At 41.1% G+C, this 21,545-nt stretch overlaps 1 protein-coding gene across 5 annotated transcripts in view; it reads left to right on the top strand.

The window, feature by feature from the left end:
- The window catches only part of Rbcn-3B (WD repeat-containing protein Rbcn-3B), a 307,575-nt gene that overhangs the window by 69,312 nt on the left and 216,718 nt on the right, over positions 1–21,545 (top strand). For all 5 annotated transcript variants that reach the window (XM_068378881.1, XM_068378884.1, XM_068378883.1 and 2 more), the window contains 2 exons: positions 16,643–16,733; positions 17,204–17,296. In XM_068378881.1, coding sequence (XP_068234982.1) covers positions 16,643–16,733; positions 17,204–17,296 — 184 coding nt within the window. The remainder of the gene's footprint in view (positions 1–16,642; positions 16,734–17,203; positions 17,297–21,545) is intronic.

The following is a 21,545-nucleotide window of genomic DNA, read 5'->3' as shown; positions in this document are numbered from 1 at the left end:
AGGGAAATATGGAATTTTCATAACTGCACCATTGGTGTTTAATTTTCTCCATTATGTGGGTAAGCTTGAACCTCATGAATAAGTTAAAGTAACCCTTTTTGAAATTTCTACTCCATGGTAATATGACATACATTTCTTGATTTTGTTATACAAAAGTCCTAAGTGTATGTGAGCTCACCATAATGACCAATTGTTAAAATTGTTGCATCTAGGTAGCATAAATTTCTTACATCCCTATTGCTTATTCCTACCCGTATACAAACCTTTTGTACTTTAACATAGCGAGATGTCTTTAGCAGAACTGGAACAACCGTCAAATTAATTAACGACAGCTGGTGCATACATGTGAATAACCCCTCCTACCCACTGTTGAAGACACTTATCTTTTGTCCTTGGCCAAAATAAGTATAGATGTAATGTTGTGTCCTATCCAAAGGCTGTTTCTTCTTTTTCTTGTATTGTGACCTCCCTTAAGCGAGCATTTTCATTTAGGAGTGAGAAGAGTAAGTCTTCCCCGGTTTTATTCTTGGCAAGCCCATGAATTACTGGAGACTTTTGCACTTTGCTTTATGCCCCTGGCATAGATCCGGGGTGTATGCTTCAGGAGCAGGGAGAACTGAGATCTACTTCAGGGACTTTTTCAGGTTTGTGGAGTATGACCTGATCGCTGCACTTCATCATGTGCTTCTTGTGTGATAGTGTTTCCCAGTGCTGGGGTTTCTCTAGGAGCAACCAATGCAGTTCTCCCTTATGGGTATCTTTGTTGTCAATAGTCACTCAAACCTTGACTCTTCTGCTTGCAGAGCCCGAGGTGATGTGGTAAGAGGAAGAAATGTGTACATTAATCTTTCTCTTCCACTTCTACTTCCTTGTCTGCCTTCTTTTTGACTTCCCATTCTGATTCTTCGCTGAAGAAGAAAAGTTGAAATGGTCCAGGAAGGCCAGTTGTAGTCGTGAAGAAGGGCCCCTTACAACACCACCCAAGGGTTTCCAAGCCCTGTGCTTCTTCTTCTCGGGGCCCGGGGCCATGACCTGATGTCGCAGTCACATGGGATCATGACCTTTGAGCCACACCATGCCCCTGGGGCCAGGACTGTGACTCTCTTCCATGGTCGCCACAGGCTGGGTCAGTAACTCAAATGTCTCAGCCCTGTGTTGCATCCCACTGGAACCTGGGCTGTGATCACTGTTTCATAGCCCCATGCCGTGTCCTAGTGCCATACAACCCTTGTGGCTGGGGCCGTGACTCTGGCTACCCTGGTAGCCAATGGGGCAGAGGTGAGAGGCCTGTATACCTTGTATCAGTCATGTATTGTAGGATTGAAGGAGTTTTGGTCAAGTAGGATGGTGGATTGCTACTCCCTACTTTGATCACAGTACATTAGTACCCTGTGTTGAGAAATTAACACCACTCAAGGTTATCATTGTGCACTTGCGAGCAGCTGAAGATCACAGGCTGCCTCCCCACCCTGATCAACCTCTCAGTTGCTGGCCATTGATTTGTCTGCCATGGCCTACATCCAACCAGTTGTGTGGCTTAACCAGTAGTTCGGTGTATTATTATTATTATTATTATTATTATTATTATTATTAGAGACTCTTAACAATGGTTTGATTTTGAAGTGTCCTTCTAGAAAAGCTGCTCACCATAGCTAAAGAGTCTTTTCTACCCTTACCAAGAGGAAAGTGGCCACTGAATTTTACAAAGGCAATGCAGTTATCAACCCTGGAGTCTCTGGAGTCAGTGAACCAGTAGGCTAAATGGGTGTTGAAGAAGAGGGATGCCTTGATGTCCCATTTCTCAACACAATTTGGTTCAGAGGTAGCTCTGGTGCTCCATAACATTTTGGTGAGGGCTATGAAATCTCCTCTTCCGAGGGGCCACATGTAGGCGGTGGTGGAGAAGTGGAAAACTACTTTGCAGGACTGTTTAATCTAATGGGTAGCCTCCAAGGTCCCTGGCCTTTTGAAAGGATCTACAGCCAAAACCTTGAATTTGGCAATGTCTGCGGGATTTGATGCAAGGAAGGCATTTGGGGCCTATTCTAGACCCCAACCAGGAGTGTCCTACAGGAATGGGAGCTGTGAAGAGGGGAGAGAAAGTGAAATACTAATGCTAGATATCTCCTCTTACTGCCATGAGTTGGAGCAGTCCTATCTGGACTTTGGGGAACCTGTCAGAGACACAGGGCTAAGCCATGGGCAGTGAGTGTCCTTCTTGATCATTACTTACTACTTGTTCTGGATGTTGGCCACAACTTTATCTCACAAACTTATATTGCTTTTGCCTGGTCTGCCAACATCACCGAAAGCCCTGACCTTTCGGACAGGAGGGGAAGGGATGTTGAAGCAGAACACTTTTGAAGTCGTTCAAGGCAAGTCTCTGGGCTACTGGAGTTGACTTTTCCTGATAGTGAAGTCAATGGGTTGCTGAAGACTGCTCTTCGTCCTCTTTGCTCTGAATAAGTTAAATGAAGCTCAAGAGGCAAAATGTGTTATGAGCCGAGATTCATTAGAGATGTAGAGTCCATGTTTTCACTTGATCTGAATGATGATGGCCACATCCCTAGTGTTATCCTGATCCGTCAGCACCTCTAGTCAAAGTCCTGAGAGAACAGCCCCAGTGGTCCTCTTCTTTATCAGCTGCATCTTCAGAAACTAGCCAAAATTTCCTGAGCAAAAGGGGTTTTTGCAAAGCACTGCACAGATGTTTAGATACCTATGACTGTTCTCTGCAGCTCTCTACCAGGGAAGTGGGCTATCTACTGCAATTGAAGTCATTGTAGGGCTACTTCTCTGGTTGGAGCATCTTCAGCGCAGATAGCGAATTTCCTCGTCTTCCTTCACCAAGAGAAGTGCCTCTCGGTCACAGCTGTCAAAGGCTACTGCTCAGCTTTGAGTAAGGTTATTTTGACTAAAGTGTTTAGACCTCTCATAATCATATAATTATCTATGCTGTAATGAGTGTCGAGTGTCTTGCCCAACCCTGGGACCTCAGTCCCTGGGAGTTGGATGTGACCTTGGTTCTTAAGGCTCCTACGTTGTACCCCATTTGAGCCTTTAAGAAGGTTGTCAGGCAGAGAATTAACCCTCATGACTTTATTTTTTGCTTGTGCTAAGCCTTAGCATTGGCAAAGAGATTAGGAAAGTTGCATGGTCTCTTGTTTTGTCACCTACACTGAAAGTTAGGAGGAGGTTTCTTTTGAGTTTATGCCAGAGTTCGTGGCTAAACCCATAATCCTGTGTTGACTGACCCCAGTTTTGAGACCTCCTCCATTACCTCACTATGCAAAGTGACAGGTGGTAATCGAGAGGAGATGCTTTTGTGTCCTGTGATAGCTCTCTGGAGTCTTCTGATTAGGAGACCTAACACCTCAGGCTGGTTTGTCAGCTTCTCATCCTTAGCACTGTCAGAACTAAGAATGGTGTCAAGGAACACGGTCTTTCTGGCTTTATGAAACAATCTGTTTGGCAAAGGCCTCAACAACTGATAGGGTCAAGGTATCAGCTAGGACCAGGGGTCACAAATTCAGGGGTATAGGTCCCCCCCTATCATTCAAGAAGAAATTTGCAGTCAGCCTGGTGTTGAAGGCTGAACTTTAAATATGTCAAACAACCTTCATAGCATTTTACAGACGGGCGTATACCCGGAAGTCCCTTAAAACTTTTCATTCTTGGTCCTGTGGTGGCTATTCAAATAGTTGTGTAGCCAGCACAGCTCCTGCAGGGACAGGATGCATTTTGTCATTGGTAGGGTATAGATGTAAGTCTGGGATGGAAGGTAGAATGACTGGCTCTTTATCATTCCTTCCCCCTCTCGTGGGGATGAAGTGGTCATACTGTTATTTGCTGTATCTAACTTGATGCTGGTAACCACACTTCAGAGCTCCATTCTTTATAATCTAAAGAATTGCATCATCTCCCCATCCTCCCTTAAAGAGGGGGAGGATGGTGGAATATATAACAACCCATGGATCATCACACACCAGATATATTATTCCGGACTGCTGATGGGGAAGGGAGTCGTCCTTTAACCACATATCACTCTTCTTGTACAGGCCAGGCCCTATTCATCCCTATGATGAACAGGTAATGGGTTGTTGGAGTCATCTATTCTTCCATAGGGGACTAGGTAGATTGACACTTTCAGGGAAGAAAAAGAACCAACCAGTTTTTTTTGTAGGGGGTCATCCAACCCATCCATTTGTGAGTGTCCTTTTTTTAAACTACGAAAGTTTTGTATATGCGTAGGAGCAAATAAAAAGATTTAAAAGTAATATATATTTTTCTTAGCCATACAAAGCTAATTCCTTTAAAGTTAAACTTCTCACCTTAACTACTCTTGTCAGTCCTGAGCCAGAGGTCAAAAGAAAAGTCTTCAATAGGCGGGTGGTCTGGGCTACTCGCCCACACACACACCACCTGTTGTTAACAGCCTCATAAACAAATTTAACTACTGTTTCAGCTCTGCTGAAGACATCTTATTTTAAAGGACTTAGATTTATATAGTTATGAAGGATACCAATTACTTTTAGAATTCGTTATGCTTTATTTTATATGATGATATTTTGATAATTAAGACAATTTTTAGTTAATATCCTTTAGGGTTCTGTTAGGAAATGTACAGAATACTTATATACTTATCTTAGAACACAAGGCTGTCAGTAATAAAAAAATGTTTCCTATGCTATTTATAAGTTTATTAGATTGTTGTGGTGTTTGAAATATGTAGAGAACTTTTGAGTGTAATCTGTTTTGTGGTTGAATTTTCTTCATAGAATTCTTGGTATTTTCTAGTGTTTTTGTGAAGATTTAGGTGTTCTTTTGTGTTAGCTTCAGTTTTTATCTGAATTTTGTTACATTTTCGATTTTTATTGTTTATCTAACTTTGGGTAGCCATTCTATAGTGTACTGTACTTCTTAAAAAATCTTGACTTCCATATAAAAGATTCCTTTACATAAATTTTATATGTTGATGTTTCTGGCATGTTTTTGTCTAAATATCAGTGAAAGGTTGGTTGTATTTATATGGTATTAGATGTTATTCTAAAGTTATCATGCTTTGTATTATTAGTCCACTTTTATTACCAAAAGTGTTGTGTCCATTCATTTCTCTTACCAATTTTGGCTTCTGTGCAAAAGGATATACAACTTTTTTCCAAGTGCATTATTTTTAATTAATTCTATATACAGCTTTTATTATTAAGAAGTATGTTACAAAGCAAAACGTGCGCACATGATATTGCATATGAAAGTTTAAAGGAAATTTTATTTTAAAGTATGCTGATGGTGTATTATATAATAAAAATCTTTGATAAGTAAAGTGTAGTATTATGAAGAAATCACTGTCTTAGAGAAGGTACAAAATGTGAAATGTTTTAAAAGCCGAATGCAATTCATATTCAAACCTGTTACATATAATAAACCACATTGTAGTCAACTAATAACTGGACTCTTCATTCTTTTTGAAAACATTGTAAACTAGTTGCTCCTGATATTTTTTGGTTGGTTTGCTGTGAGTGATGAGACAAAAGTCTCCCACCATGAGCAATCTGCATTTGACCAGTGTGGGGATGAAAATTTGTTAAACCCCAGACTTGAATAAGGACATGCCTGAGGCCTTTGTCCTGTAGTGGACTGAAACGGGCTCTATTTATTGTTAGATGTTTATTTATATATATATATATATATATATATATATATATATATATATATATATATATATATATATATATATATATATATATATATATATACATATACATATATATATATATATATATATATATATATATATATATATATATATATATATATATATATATATATATATATATATATATATATATATATATATATATATACATAGATGTATGTATGTATGTATGTATGTTTATCTATGTATCCATCTCTATCTATCACCCCTCTATGTGGCTGGTTGACGTTAACTCTCCTACCGTGAGGAAAATCGTATGCATGCTACTTTGTGTAATTTTCATCTCTGTAAAATGGTCAACTTGCTTGAAGCTTCACAATTTTGTATTTAGCTTTTTGTTTTACCATTTTTTTTTTTAGTATTTACAAGATTAGCAAGGTATATCTCTAGTTTGAAATACATATATGCACCAAATGCTTTGTGAATAGGCTTTTTCAAAAATACAAAGAACCAGCATTCTCTTTGTACTGTGTGCTGGGGTTTGCAATGTAATCTTTGCCTTAGATGTTTGGAATGTTCTGATTATCTCGAGAAACTTATGGCTGAGTATGTCAAGTTAGTGTCTAAAAGTACTCCTGATAGGAATATTAATTGTAAGAGAAAAGACGAGAGAAGGTCATAAAAAAATTAAGATTAGATTTCTACTCCATTGTTTGGTCTTGCGGATGGTTTTAGAGAGGTAGATACAGTATTAGTTTTCAGGCACAAAGTGAGTAGTTGATTTCAGGGTGGAAGTTTATGGGGTTAAATAACAATTTTCTACTTTTATGGAACAGTATTTCAACTTTATACAATCTACTGTTTGTAAATCTGTTACTAATATTTTATTAACCAATGCCTCATCCCTTTCTTTCCCTGTACCGACTATGATGGTCCCTACTAGCCTAACCTATACTATAATAAACCTAAAACTACCATATTCAGATAAAGTTTCTCCTAGTCATAATTTGTCTGTGGTTTATCCTTTTATCTCTCTCTATGTAGAATAGAGAATGAAATCCTTGCATACAAGCTTCAATTTCTTTTATTTCCCCACTGATGTCTGCAGACGAACGGATGATTTATACAATTCCAGACTCTTTTAGTGCCAGCTTTGGCCTATCAGTCTTCCAATTCATGTCAAACACATTCCGTATCCGTAATCCGTAATAGAAAAATGGACTGGAACTGCAGATGTATTACCCCTTTCTTCTCAAATGAATGAGCAGACTCCGTTCCGAACACTTTCTCATCTTCACATATAAAAGATTGAACTCCAATTTTTCTTCCACTATTGACCTTCTAATTACTATATAACTCAAATATCCCTCTTTTATCCCAATGATTCATTTGTGAGAAAATGCAATGTAAATGTCGGCCTTAGTACTTCCAAAAATGTAAGAGTTAGCGCAAATTTCTCTTATGCATTCCTCTGCTGCTTTTTATAAATGCCAAGACAACTCAAATAATTTTTATAGTATTCAAACTTGTCATAGAAATAATCAAACATAGGAAGAGGAGAAAAGAACTTGCAGAGTAGATATGATTTAGAAGTTGAATATCCTTTTGTATTTTTGAAGACAATTGCAGAAGTGAAGTCAAAAAAAATTTCAAACTGATTCACCATATTCATCAATATATACTCAATCAGTAGACTCCTCAAAACAGATATAATCCTCATTTTTCAATATTAAACTCACCCGGTGATCATATAGCTGTCAGCTCTGCTGCCCGACAGAAAAACCTAAGGACGAAATACGCCAGCGATCGCTATACAGGTGGGGGTGTACATCAACAGCGCCATCTGTCGAGCAGGTACTCAAGTACTCCATGTCAACACAGAACCAATTTTCTCTCTGTCGTGCCACCGGCAAGACCTACTAAATACGCTGTTGTTTTCTGGATTGATTTTCACGTTATTTGGTGAAGTATTCATTTCTGATTATTAGCTATCGCTGTGCAGAAGTTATCTTCAATACTTCCTTGCATTCTTTTATTGGATTTTGGATTATTTGTTGACGACTTGGATAGATTTTGATTTCCCCCCTTTGACTAATTCAAGATGTCTGACCCTTCTCAAGTCCCCAAGTACAGGAAGTGTAGCGCTAGGGACTGTTCAAGGCGTCTTCCGAAGGCCTCTATCGATCCGCACACCATTTGTTCCAATTGTAGGGGTAAAGCCTGTCAATTGGAAGATCGATGTGAGGAATGCGTTGGGCTTTCGGAATTCGATTTTCAAGAATTCCTGAAATATGCACGTAGGCTAGAGAAGGATAGGATCAGGAGGAGTTTGTCTCGCTCAATTGATTTTTCCTCTCCCCATGCCCCACAACCTATTCCTTCCCCTGTAGTGGTTGCACCCGACCCCCCTGCTAACTCTCATCAACCTTCGATGGCAGATATGATGCGTGCCATCCAGACTCTAGGTGAGAGAGTCGAGTCATTGGCGAATGACCGCAATCAACTCATGGCTGACGTCAGGGAGTTGAAAGGTAAAAGTGCAGTGGGAAGTGAAGTGAGTGTTAGTGCAGTGAAAAGTGTCAGTGTTACGCATGAGGGTGCGTCTGTTCGTGCCTGTCGTCCTCGCAGTCCGGGACCTCTTGCAAGCTCCCAAGCCCAGGGGAGAAGCAATGTCGTACGACCAAAGGGTTCGACAGGCTTTAATCAGCGGACAGACGTTCCCTCCGTGGTTTCGGACGTATCTTGCCTAGAGCGTCCCACCCACAAGAAGACGAGTGAGCCCGTTCATTCCTCGTCTGCGGAAGAGGTTTCACGCCAGAAACGATGGACCAAGGTCTCACGGCCTCTTAAACGCAAGGTCCCTTCCGAGCAAGTCCAACGGCCCAGGTGTAGCCACTGGGTCAGTTCGGACTCGCTGCAGTCCTCCGACGACTGCACACCTCCTAAGAGAGGCAAAGTGGTACCGCAACAGGCAGTATCTCCGTCTGTTGCCGCACCAGCTGTTGTAGACCCTAAGTGGTCTTTGCTGCAGTCTATGCAGACTCAGTTAGCTGCTGTTATGCAGGAGTATCGTGCGGAGAAGGTTGACGCTGCACCCGTTAGCCTACAACCAACCACGGTTGTGCGCCCAGCAGACGCTGAGGCTGCCTGCTCCCACACTCCAGCTGTGAGAGCTCCTCCACCCATGCGCAGTCGACCCTGCCAGACGCATGCTGACGTTCACAGACGCACGGAACCCTCCGTTGACGTGCGTGTGCTACCACAACAACAGGAGGGTGGAGTTAAGCTGCCGTGTTTTGACGCGGTGCGTCAGCCTCCGCAACCCACGGTGGTCTCCGCTATCCGACCACAGTCGGGAGTAGACGCTTTGCGCACCCACTCAGCTATGGTTGTTGCCAGTTCTCAGACTGACCATCAGTGGCATGACGTTGGGTCCAGTGCAGCCACGCATGCACCCGTGCTGCCGGACTCAGCCGTCCAGCTTTTACCTACTCCTTTGCCTCTTCCTCCTCAACATTCAGACGATGGACTCTCTGATGATGACGAAGCTGCACATCTTGACGACCAACACTCGGACATCGACGAACCCAAGACCACGCCTCCCTCCTTAGACTTTAGGAAAGTGCTTGCGCTGTTCAAGGATTTATATCCGGATCAGTTTGTGTCTGCAGCACCACGCTCGCCTCCCTCTGAGTTCGCTTTAGGCATGCAGTCAGCAGCACCTGCCTTTACGAAGCTCGTACTCGCTCGCTCGTCCAAGAGAGCTTTAAGGGTACTGGGAGAGTGGTTGCAGTCCAAAAAGCAACTTGGGAAGACATCCTTCATGTTTCCCCCGGCCAAGCTTGCTTCCAGATCTAGCGTCTGGTATGCCACGGGAGAAGTTCTCGGCTTGGGAGTTCCTGCCTCTGCCCAGGGCGACTTCTCAAGTCTGGTAGACTCTCCCCGCAGGCTGGCTATGAGACGCTCCAAGATTTGCTGGACTCCTTCGGATATGGACCATCTTATGAAGGGAGTTTTCCGTGCATTCGAAGTCTTTAACTTCTTGGACTGGTGTTTGGGAGCGTTGAGCAGGAAGACCTCCCCTTCTGATAAGGAAACTTCCATGCTCATTATGTCCTGCATGGACAAAGCCATACGGGATGGTTCTAGTGAGCTTGCGGCTTCTTTCGTGTCCGGGGTCCTCAAGAAGCGGGATCACCTTTGCTCCTTCTTGTCAGCTGGAGTCACCCCATGTCAAAAGTCGGAACTTATGTTTGCTCCGCTCTCGAAGTGTCTCTTCCCTAAAGAGTTGATCAAGGAGATTGCCGCCTCCTTGATCCAGAAAGACACTCATGACCTGGTGGCGTCATCCGCACGCAAAGCCACCCCTTTGCCCTCCGTGCCTAGACCCAGGATGGACACTCCAGCGTCAAGGTTCATACCGCCCTTTCGTGGCAGAGCCTCCAGCAGAGGAGGTGCTCGTGCCGGAAGTCAACGTGGGAGCAAGAAGAAGGGTTCCAAGTCCTCTAGAGGCAGAGTCTGACTGCCACCTTCTTCAGACAGCAGTGGGAGCCAGGCTCAAGAACTACTGGCAGGCCTGTGAGAACAGGGGCGCAGACGCACAGTCTGTGAAGTTACTCAGGGAGGGGTACAGGATTCCATTCTTGCGCAAGCCCCCTCTAGCAACAACTCCCATCGACCTCTCTCCCAGGTACAGAGAGGAGGACAAGAGACTAGCTTTACAGCAAGAGGTGTCTCTCTTACTACAAAAGGGAGCGGTAGTCATAGTCCGGGACCATCAATCCCCGGGCTTCTACAACCGCCTCTTCTTAGTGGCGAAGAAGACAGGAGGGTGGAGACCGGTGCTAGACGTCAGTGCTCTAAATGTCTTTGTCACAAAGCAGACGTTCACCATGGAGACGACAAAGTCGGTTCTAGCATCGGTCAGGAAGGAAGACTGGATGGTCTCGTTAGTCCTAAAGGACGCTTACTTTCACGTCCCCATCCACCCAGATTCCCAACCTTTTCTAAGGTTCGTTTTTGGGAAGGTTGTATACCAGTTCCAAGCCCTGTGCTTTGGCCTAAGCACGGCACCTCTAGTTTTTACCAAACTGATGAGGAATATTGCCAAATTCCTGCATTTAGCAAACATCAGAGCCTCCCTCTATTTGGACGACTGGCTTTTAAGAGCTGCGTCAAGTCGTCGCTGTCTGGAGAATCTACAGTGGACTCTGGATCTGACCAAGGAATTGGATCTCCTGGTCAATATGGAAAAGTCCCAACTCGTCCCATCCCAAACTATAGTATACCTAGGAATGGAGATTCAGAGTCAAGCTTTTCGGGCTTTTCCGTCGGCCCCTAGAATCAGTCAAGCCCAAGAATGCATCCAGTCCATGCTGAAGAAGGACCGATGTTCAGTCAGACAGTGGATGAGTCTGATAGGGACGCTTTCATCACTGGACCAGTTCATCGCGTTAGGGAGACTCCACCTCCGCCCCCTTCAATTTCACCTAGCTGCTCACTGGAGAACGGACAAGACGCTAGAAGCAGTCTCGGTTCCTATTTCCGAGAAGATGAAGTCTTCACTGACTTGGTGGAAGAACAACATTCTCCTCAGGGAGGGTCTACCACTGGCTGTTCAGACCCCCGACCACCTTCTCTTCTCGGACGCATCGGACACGGGCTGGGGTGCGACATTGGACGGTCGGGAATGCTCGGGCACGTGGAATGCGGATCAAAGAACGTTGCACATCAACGGCAAGGAGCTACTGGCAGTTCATCTGGCCTTGAAAAGCTTCAAGTCCCTCCTTCTAGGCAAGGTGGTGGAGGTGAACTCCGACAACACCACAGCCTTGGCGTACATCTCCAAGCAAGGAGGGACTCATTCGATGACGTTGTACGAGATCGCAAGGGACCTCCTCACCTGGTCAAGAGATCGAAACGTATCCCTAGTAACGAGGTTCATTCAAGGCGACATGAATGTCATGGCAGACCGCCTCAGCCGGAAGGGTCAAATCATCCCAACAGAGTGGATCCTTCACAAGAATGTTTGCAACAGACTATGGGCCTTATGGGGTCAGCCTACCATAGATCTGTTCGCAACCTCGATGACCAAGAGGCTCCCAATTTATTGCTCACCGATTCCGGACCCAGCAGCAGTTCACATAGATGCCTTTCTTCTGGATTGGTCCCATCTAGACCTTTATGCGTTCCCCCCGTTCAAGATTGTCAACAGAGTACTGCAGAAGTTCGCCTCTCACGAAGGGACAAGGTTGACGTTGGTTGCTCCCCTCTGGCCCGCGAGAGAATGGTTCACCGAGGTACTGCAATGGCTAGTAGACGTTCCCAGAACACTTCCTCTAAGAGTGGACCTTCTGCGTCAGCCGCATGTAAAGAAGGTACACCCAAGCCTCCACGCTCTTCGTCTGACTGCCTTCAGACTATCGAAAGACTCTCGAGAGCTAGAGGCTTTTCGAAGGAGGCAGCCAGAGCGATTGCTAGAGCAAGGAGGACATCCACTCTCAAAGTCTACCAGTCGAAGTGGGAAGTCTTTCGAAGCTGGTGCAAGTCGAAATCAGTATCCTCAACCAGTACCTCTGTAACTCAGATAGCTGACTTCCTTTTATACCTAAGGAAGGAAAGATCCCTTTCAGCTCCCACGATCAAAGGTTACAGAAGCATGTTGGCAGCAGTCTTCCGTCACAGAGGCTTAGATCTTTCCAACAACAAAGATCTACAGGACCTCCTTAAGTCTTTTGAGACCTCGAAGGAGCGTCGGTTGGCCACACCAGGTTGGAACTTAGACGTGGTACTAAGGTTCCTTATGTCAGCAAGGTTCGAACCACTTCAATCAGCCTCTTTTAAAGATCTCACTTTGAAGACTTTTCCTCGTCTGCTTAGCTACAGCTAAAAGAGTCAGTGAGATACACGCCTTCAGCAGGAACATTGGATTTACATCTGAAACGGCTACATGTTCCTTACAGCTTGGTTTTTTAGCCAAAAACGAACTTCCTTCTCGTCCTTGGCCCAAATCGTTCGATATTCCAAGCCTTGCTAATTTGGTTGGAAATGAACAAGAAAGAGTACTATGCCCTGTAAGAGCTCTTAAGTACTATTTGAGACGTACTAAACCATTACGTGGACAGTCAGAAGCTTTATGGTGCGCCATTAAGAAACCTTCTTTACCTATGTCGAAGAATGCAGTTTCTTATTATATCAGACTTTTGATTCGAGAAGCTCATTCCCATCTGAATGAGGAGGACCATGCTTTGCTGAAGGTAAGGACACATGAAGTTAGAGCTGTCGCAACTTCAGTGGCCTTCAAACAAAACAGATCTCTGCAGAGTGTAATGGATGCAACCTATTGGAGAAGCAAGTCAGTGTTCGCATCATTTTACCTTAAAGATGTCCAGTCTCTTTACGAGAACTGCTACACCCTGGGACCATTCGTAGCAGCGAGTGCAGTAGTGGGTGAGGGCTCAACCACTACATTCCCCTAATCCCATAACCTTTTTAATCTTTCTCTTGAAATGTTTTTTATTGTTGTTTTTGGGTTGTCCGGAAGGCTAAGAAGCCTTTCGCATCCTGGTTGATTTGGCGGGTGGTCAAATTCTTTCTTGAGAAGCGCCTAGATTAGAGGTTTTGATGAGGTCCTTTAGTATGGGTTGCAACCCTTCATACTTCAGCTCCTATGAGTCGCTCAGCATCCTATGAGGATCGCGAGGCTCAGTAAGGAAGACGTACTTAAAAAGGCAGAGTAATTGTTCAAGTCGACTTCCTTACCAGGTACTTATTAATTTTATGTTTGTTATTTTGAATAACTGCTAAAATGAAATACGAAATACTTAGCTCTTAATGTTAACGTATATGCTGGTCTCTACCCACCCCCCTGGGTGTGAATCAGCTATATGATCACCGGGTAAGTTTAATATTGAAAAATGTTATTTTCATTAGTAAAATAAATTTTTGAATATACTTACCCGGTGATCATAAATTAAAGGACCCACCCTTCCTCCCCAATAGAGACCCAGTGGGCCGAGGAGAAAATTGGTTCTGTGTTGACATGGAGTACTTGAGTACCTGCTCGACAGATGGCGCTGTTGATGTACACCCCCACCTGTATAGCGATCGCTGGCGTATTTCGTCCTTAGGTTTTTCTGTCGGGCAGCAGAGCTGACAGCTATATGATCACCGGGTAAGTATATTCAAAAATTTATTTTACTAATGAAAATAACATTTTTTCAGGAATATTTAAGGCCAAGGTTAATGTCTTATTAGGCAAGGTTACAGAGAAGCTTTTAACTGCACTATCCAATATATAGTTAGATTCGCAATTAAATGCCCATAGAATATCAATTTATAGAACAGGTCAGTTGCGTAGCGTTATCAATATCTTTAGATCAAGCTTACCGGTATTTACTGGAACCAGTACTGTAACAGATTTTATTTAGTAAGAGGCTGTCTTTAAACTCGGGCTATACATCTTTGTTGAGCAAGGAAGTCTTAGCGATAGAGGACAATATGGTTAATTCTTTGGAAATTCTCTCTTGTTCATTCTATTGTAGGAGTTTTATCCTCATTTATGGCAAAAAGTTTGCAGGACATCTTAGTCGTAACTCAAGATTTGATTGTATAAAATGTTTGGATTATACTGTTACTAATGGTTTGAGTGAGGCAGCTTGAATAATTACTAACTTTATCATCAAATGTAGAGAACAGCTGTGCCCCTTCTAGATCAGATCAGTTTAAAACTGGTCAGATCTAGGAAGGGCACAGCTGTTCTCTACATTTGATGATAAGATTAGTAATTATTCAAGCTGCTTTACTTATACCATAAGTAACAGTATGATCCAAATATTTAATAAAAATCAAATGTTAAATTAAGATCAGGATGCCCTGCAAACTTTTTTTTTCACAAAGTCACTCTTTAATTTGTTGTCTAATCCTGTGGCCTAATTTAAAATCTTAAAAATTTCTACAACTATAAATGTGGTCTATGACAGAACATATTTTGATGCCTTAAAGTCAGTGATTCTTAGGCCTTAAACCCAGCTATTCAAGCCTCAGTGCCATCTGCATCGGATCCTATTTCTTTGAGAACTTGTGGTACTACAAATTCTACAAGGTTTTGTATGGCAAGCAGCAGAAAGAGATACAGTACCCTGAAAGAGCTTGTGGCAACTACAGTATATGAGACTGAGAACTATATTGACGATAGGAGGAATGTTGGATCGCTTCCAGTAATCAAGAAATAGTCTTCCTCTCCTTTCCAAACCCCAATTTCTACATTACTCATTCCATTCTCAGTTATTTAAGAAACCCTCTGAAATCACAAGCTCTGACCACGAAAGTTCAGAAACTTCCTGAAAAATCAGTTATAGAATAAGTTATGGATCTGCCCCCTGGTTTTTACGCTCAAATATATATTAAACAAGACTTCTGGGGTATGGAAACCAGTTCTGGACATTTTAAGATTAAACAAGTTTTCTCTCTGTCCAACCCAGATTTTCCGTGGAAACTTCTTCCACAGCGTTAGAGGCAGTGTAAGGAAGGAAGATTGGATGTTTACTATTGATTTGACTGACACCTAGTTTCACTTGTCTGTAAGTAAGATTAAGGAGTACTTAACTTTATGTGGGGGCGGGGATAGATACGCCAGTTCAGGTGATTATAGTTTGATCTGAAAATGGTTCTTTTGGTTTATGCAAAGGGGATAGTTCCAGTCTGCAGCTGGTTAAGAATAATCTCCTCTTTTATCAGTATATTTGGCTAACTTTTGGATTGAAACTTTGACCCTTAGTTACAATAGGATGACTGTCTAGAATCAGATTGCTGAACATCTTTGGTTTGCTGACTTTGTTGTAAGTGAGATCAGCGATGTTGATTCCGGGATCATCTCCACCTAAGGCCTTAACAACATCTGCATGCCTCCTCAGGAAAGGCATTCCGAGAATGACATCCTTGCAAAGGTTGGGGAGCATGGAGAATTCTATGTTTTTGTATTCTCAATCTTGACTGTTGATGCTGGATACACAGTATTTTTTCACTTGTGTAAAGAGGTTGGAAGATCCCATAGAGATGGTAGTTGATTTGGGATACTATTTGGTATGGAGTAAGGTGGTTAACTTTAAAATGACAAAGTTTACGTATATCGTTTTTCCAGCAGTCGAATCTAGATCCCTAGGTGACAAAGTCTTCGGATGAGAGAGTATTGTAGAAATTAATTATGGCTCTCTCCAGCACGAGCTGCCATAAATTAACAGTCGTTGGCCCGGTTATTCATAGAAAGTGGGAACTGATCAATGGTTTCATCCCACTTCTGGTGCCTAATGGACAAGAAATGCGAAGCATAAACTTCATTCAGTGGTTTAATGTATGCTGCTTTGAATATTTGTCTGTCATAGATAACATCCACTACTTCTGGACCAATGTGGAGGAAAAGTATTTTCATTGTCTGAGGTGAGGTCCTTGATTTTGGTCAAGAAGTACGAGAGGCTTCATATCCAAAGCTTCCAGTTCTTTCTGCTCAGTGGAGCATTTGGAGCAATGTCAAACTTCTTTGGTTGGCTGATCCTCTCCATGCTGAGTAGAATTTTGTTGAATAGATAAATTGTGATGCCTTGTGGTATAATGAGACAACTGACACAAGTCCAACAAATATGGCTTTATTTAATAGAATGGACCATAGTGCATTACCTGGAACTAAAAAAAGTACTTTAGGGAAGGAAACAAATAATATACATGTTACAAAACATATAATTTCACATTACTCAGAATCTATGTTTTTTGCTTAGCGTCATCTTAGCGGATGATTTGAATAATGCAATTTTATTCTGTTGGAAATATCAGTGCTGTCTTTTCTAATTTTTGATAGTTTTCTGTACTTTCAGATGTATAGAAAACCATGGATCAGAGTATTAATTTTCAACTGAAGTCATTATAGGTTGTGTGTGTTGTATAAAATTGTTCAACATTATTTTAATGTAATAAATTTTCCCTTTGTTTTAGCTGTATTGTTGAAAGCCGAGCATTTCACAACAAACAAGCAGATAATGACAATCCTGTTAAATACGGAATTATCCAGCCTTCGACAGAAGAGGTAATGAAAATATCATGTGGATTTGTTTTTTGTTTTTTTCTTTGAAAATGTTTTTATTGTTAGATGTTAGGTTTGCTTTACCATTTTTTAAATTGGATCTTTATTGACAGAAGTACTTATAAATTTTTGTTAATATTTTTATATAATTATAATGGTGAAACACACTTTTGTTATGAAAACTGTTTAAACATTTGATACCATATTTTTTATTCCTATATTTTATTTTTCAAGTTATTTTTTAGCTATGTATTTTTAAAAGGGTTTATGTGAAATTTTATAGCTGTGTTTTGTACTACAGTACCTCTGTATTTGCTCCTATTTTCAATTATTTCACTTTGGTGTTTACAGACATAAAATTTCAAAGTTGGTCATTTCATCTTGACATAACTTACTGAGCGAGATATTTTTAGTTTATCATTTGTAAGTTTTAGATGGTTTCAAGAAAGCTTTGCAATTTTTGTCTTTCCCAGAAACTAGTCAATGCTCCATCATGGCAATTCCTAACCATCCCTGTTAACAATGGAGCAGAAAAACTTCTACTGCGAGGAGATTGCGAAGGCCAAGTAAGTAAATGAGCTGTATTTCCACGAGACACTCTGTTAACTAGAAGTGCCATTCCATGGCCTGACAACATTAGAAATAAAAAATAACAAACATTCTCTCCATGCCCTCCAAATCCATCAATTGAAAACAGATCTGAAGACATCTTAAAAACACTAAAATCAGTATAAAAAAAAGTAAAAAAAACTGAAATCTTGTCGTTCCATATTGATTTTTATTCTGAGGTAGCTATCTGACACACACATCATGTTATTAAACATTGTTCTCATTGTTTTACTAGCAGCATTAGTGTATTGGAAAGAAAGAAAACAGAAATATTTCTTAGGTTTAATGGGTAACATTGACATTACTAGCTTTTAGGGACCAAAGTAAAATGAACATCACGGGAGGTTCACAGAAGTAATACTGAGATAACGCCTCTAATGTTTTTAGAGTTAGTGCTATGTATAGTGCCTCAAAAGCTGTATAGATAAAGTTAATTTTGAATAGGTAAACATCATAGGTATTATACTGTAAATTACTTTTAAATGAAAACTGTCTTTCCAGAAATTGTTGTAGATGTTTCTTCAGTGATTTCCATAGATTGATTTACTTGTACTGTTGTTTCTTAATATTTTGAGACTACAGTATTTACATTAATATTCTCATCTTGTGTTATTACTTTCATCTTATCTTTAAGCCATTTTTAAGTTCAATATTTTAGGTTAAATTGCTATGTGGTCTCCTAGGACTTTCCAGTAAGGCTAGAACAGGCAATCCAATATGACATAATTACCAAAGAAATATTGTTTTCTTTGCTGTAGGCCAGTATATCAATGGGGAAAACACAGACTCTGTATGGACTGTATAAGGGAGACCCACAACTTCAGGCTCATTTGAACTTGTCATAGCACCTCAATAGCTGAAATTCATCTGCAATGAGTAACATCTTGCACCTCATCCTAGAAAGGAACTATAACCTCAGTTGACTGCTGGTGTCCTATGCTACATCAAACCCCCAACCACCACTTGCATATCGTCATCTGAAAGAAAAATATCTATTGCACCCTTTAGTGTGTTCAGAACAGCATTAAATACCCAAATTTAGGTTTTTATTTTGTATATTTTTGGGTCTTAATTAATGAATATCAAGCATGCTTTAGGTTAAAATGCCTGCAGTTGAATAATTGTGTGCTTATGATGGGATTATTTGCCTTGTCACGAGTTCGATCGGTGTTGTTAGCTTGCTTACATCTCTAATTTTCAAATAGGGTCTTTGTTTATTACCTTTCCAAACACTAGTTTTTTGCTTTTTCTAATTATTTCATAATTAGATTCAATTTATACCTTAACTGACTTAGCCATGTTGTCCCATAGCTCATAATTATATGTAAGCTGCCAAAGATTTTAGTTGTTTTAACTGCTGCTCCATTTTGATAACTAGTTTTATTTATTAAACAACTTACAATTATTACAGTGATATGAAATGTGAAGGAAGGTTAACTTTGTGTCATCTATAACTAATGTTAGACTAGCATAACCTCTTTGGAGGTTGCTTAGCAGGTTACATGGTGAATGTTTTTACATTTAATAATAACTGCATTTAGTTTACTGGCTTATTGTTAATTGAATCCCGAACCGTGTGTTCTTTAGTTATAGCCTGTTAGTTCTAACCTTGGAAAGGTTAGGTTAGGTTAGAGGTGGGATTAGTCTAGTTATTCAGCTGTATTACAGCAGTTTTATAACCTGGATAATATATACAGTAGTTGATTGTTGAATTCATTCAATGACATCAAATTTAAAAACCTGGCAGTATTTCGAGACTCAAGATAGAGATTCAAAGATCCAGCTGGGCGTGTCTCTAGCTAATCCCAAAGGAGTTGGTTTTGATGCTGTACAAGGCTACTCTCAATAGCTTAGCTGAAGCAGTATCAGATGCCGTGAGTTTTCTTCTCTACCAGAGTTTACTGGATGCTTCTGTGGTCAGAATGATAGTCCCTGGCCAGAAAACTCCCTTTGGCCAAATTGGCAAAATTAGGTGCTGCCTAAAGGTGACTTTACCTTTCCCAAAAAGTGTAGCCCCATTTTGGATGTACACCCTAAAGAGTTTGAGGGATTCGTAAAAGATTCCTTCCTAAGAAATAGGACATACAGGTTAGTACCAATCAATTGGTGGTACCATTTCCAATTAGTCTCAGATCCCCTTTGAACTGTGGAATTTAGTGCTCAACAGACCTTGTACAACTTAGTATCTTCTTTGGTAGTGGAGACTATAGGGGGATCCCAGAGGGTCCATTTGTTAGTAGTAAAATTACTGTGTAAGCTAGTCTACAAAGTTTTGCAGAACTATATTAGAGCAAAGTTCGAGGTGAGGCGTCATGTGCTGGGAGCCTATGATCTGGAAAAAGTAGAGGTTGAGGAATTTTTTTTACAGTGATCCACTGTGCAAATTGCTCTTCCCTTGAAGTCATAGCCAATGCAAAGGTAACAGCCATGTCACTTAGGAAGAAATGGAGGAAAGGCTATTGACCTTTCCTTAAAAAAAAGACTTTCTTTCATAAATTTGCAGCTTATAAGATCCAGCAATGGGGTCAAAAACATTCTGCAAAAAAACCAGCTCTTGTTTCTACTCCCAAACCTTGACCTACAGCAAATTTTCATCAAGAGGAACAAGGACAGTAAAGCTACCCCTCCACAGGTGAGGCCCTATCCCAGGGCCAGTCAAACTTTGGCTTTAGAGCAAGGGGAGGCCATTGGAGATCATCCAAGGAAAACAAAAGAACTAATAAATTGCATAGAGGCAAAGGAGCTCGCCTGAGGAACTTCGTGTTGGGAGTCATATCCATCGTTTTTGGGAATGTTGGACCTTTTCTTAGTGGGTGCAGAGCATAGTCTCTAGAACTCGACTCCTTTGTAAACAAGATACTAAAAAAAAGTCATAAGAAGGTGCAGGTTTCTAAAATCATAGCTTTGCATAGACCATCTCCACCCGCTCTTGGCATTACTTGGTATCTGGGTAGAGTTCTTGAGTATATGGCTAGGTTAGATAACTCCACCATCCACCTTGAAGAACTTAAGCAAAAATATTTTTTTAATAGCTTTAGCATCAGGTGCAAGAGTCTGTGAAATGGGATCCTTTTGGAAGGACCAGAAATTCATCACAATATTCCCAGTTAATCTTCAAACTCTGACCATAGGTCTCTTCTTCTTACCCCCCCCCCCCAAAAAAAAAAAAAAATAGAAAAGCCTCTTCAGAGACAGGGTCTGCTTTATATCTCAGATATTGAATCAGAGGATAGCAATCTCTGTTATGTGTTGACCTTAGAATTATATTTACAGAGAACAACATATTCAGAAGGTAGTTTGTTTCAAAATACCCTGACCAACTAGTCCCTTTCATCAGGGTCTATCTGTATTTTGATGATCTTAATTAGTAAAGCTGATCCTATATTCATTCCTAAAACCCATGATAGGAGAAAAAATTGCCCTTTCACTTAGAGTTTTTTGTTATATGCAATTTCAGAACATAAAGAGATTTACAGGATAATCTGGGCATAGGGTGTTTATTAAACACTACCTTAAATAAATACAAAGACAGCACAGTAGTGCAAAATGCATTCATGGTACTTAAAGCATTTGTGTCACCTGGAGTAGTCCAGAGAGAAGGGCCAAGTAAACCAGGCCCTTCAGGGGAAGCAGAGTAATGGAATATGGGGTAACCTGTGTTCATCAATCATCCTTGTGAGGTAAGGGTCCAACTTGTTAGTTTTTCTTCTTATACTTTGGAATATGTTCATGTGTTGCAGGTTTTGCTTGGTTGCAGACAAATCTCCTGATTAATACTCTGGTACTAAGTCCTTGGAGACTACACAGCAGTTTAACTTAAAAAAAGGAGTTTGACAAGGAAAAACATATTTTTGGGGAGATGCTGTGGGGTCTCCAAAACCTCCCTCCTCCCTAGCCCTATGCAGGAAAGTGGAGCATTGTATGTATGCCTTCGATTGGGAATGGTAGTTGAGGGTTTGTAATGGCATGGGTACACTGACAGTTGACTGAGGGGATGCTTCCTTTCTAGGGTGCAGTGCATGATGTCACTCATAGCAGATGATTTTCAGCTCAAGAGGTAGGTTCAAATGAGCCTGAACTTGTGGATCTCTCATATACACACCAAGTCTATGTTTTGCATGTTGATACACTGGTCCTAAAGGAGGGGAGACAATATTTCTTTGGTAATTATGTTGTATTGGATTCCCTTCTCTAGCCTTACACAGG

This window comes from Palaemon carinicauda, chromosome 8 (genome assembly GCF_036898095.1).
Source record: "Palaemon carinicauda isolate YSFRI2023 chromosome 8, ASM3689809v2, whole genome shotgun sequence".
Classification (NCBI taxonomy): domain Eukaryota; kingdom Metazoa; phylum Arthropoda; class Malacostraca; order Decapoda; family Palaemonidae; genus Palaemon; species Palaemon carinicauda.
The sequence above is the reverse complement of the archived record's forward strand: the minus strand, read 5'-3'. Positions and strand labels throughout refer to the sequence as shown.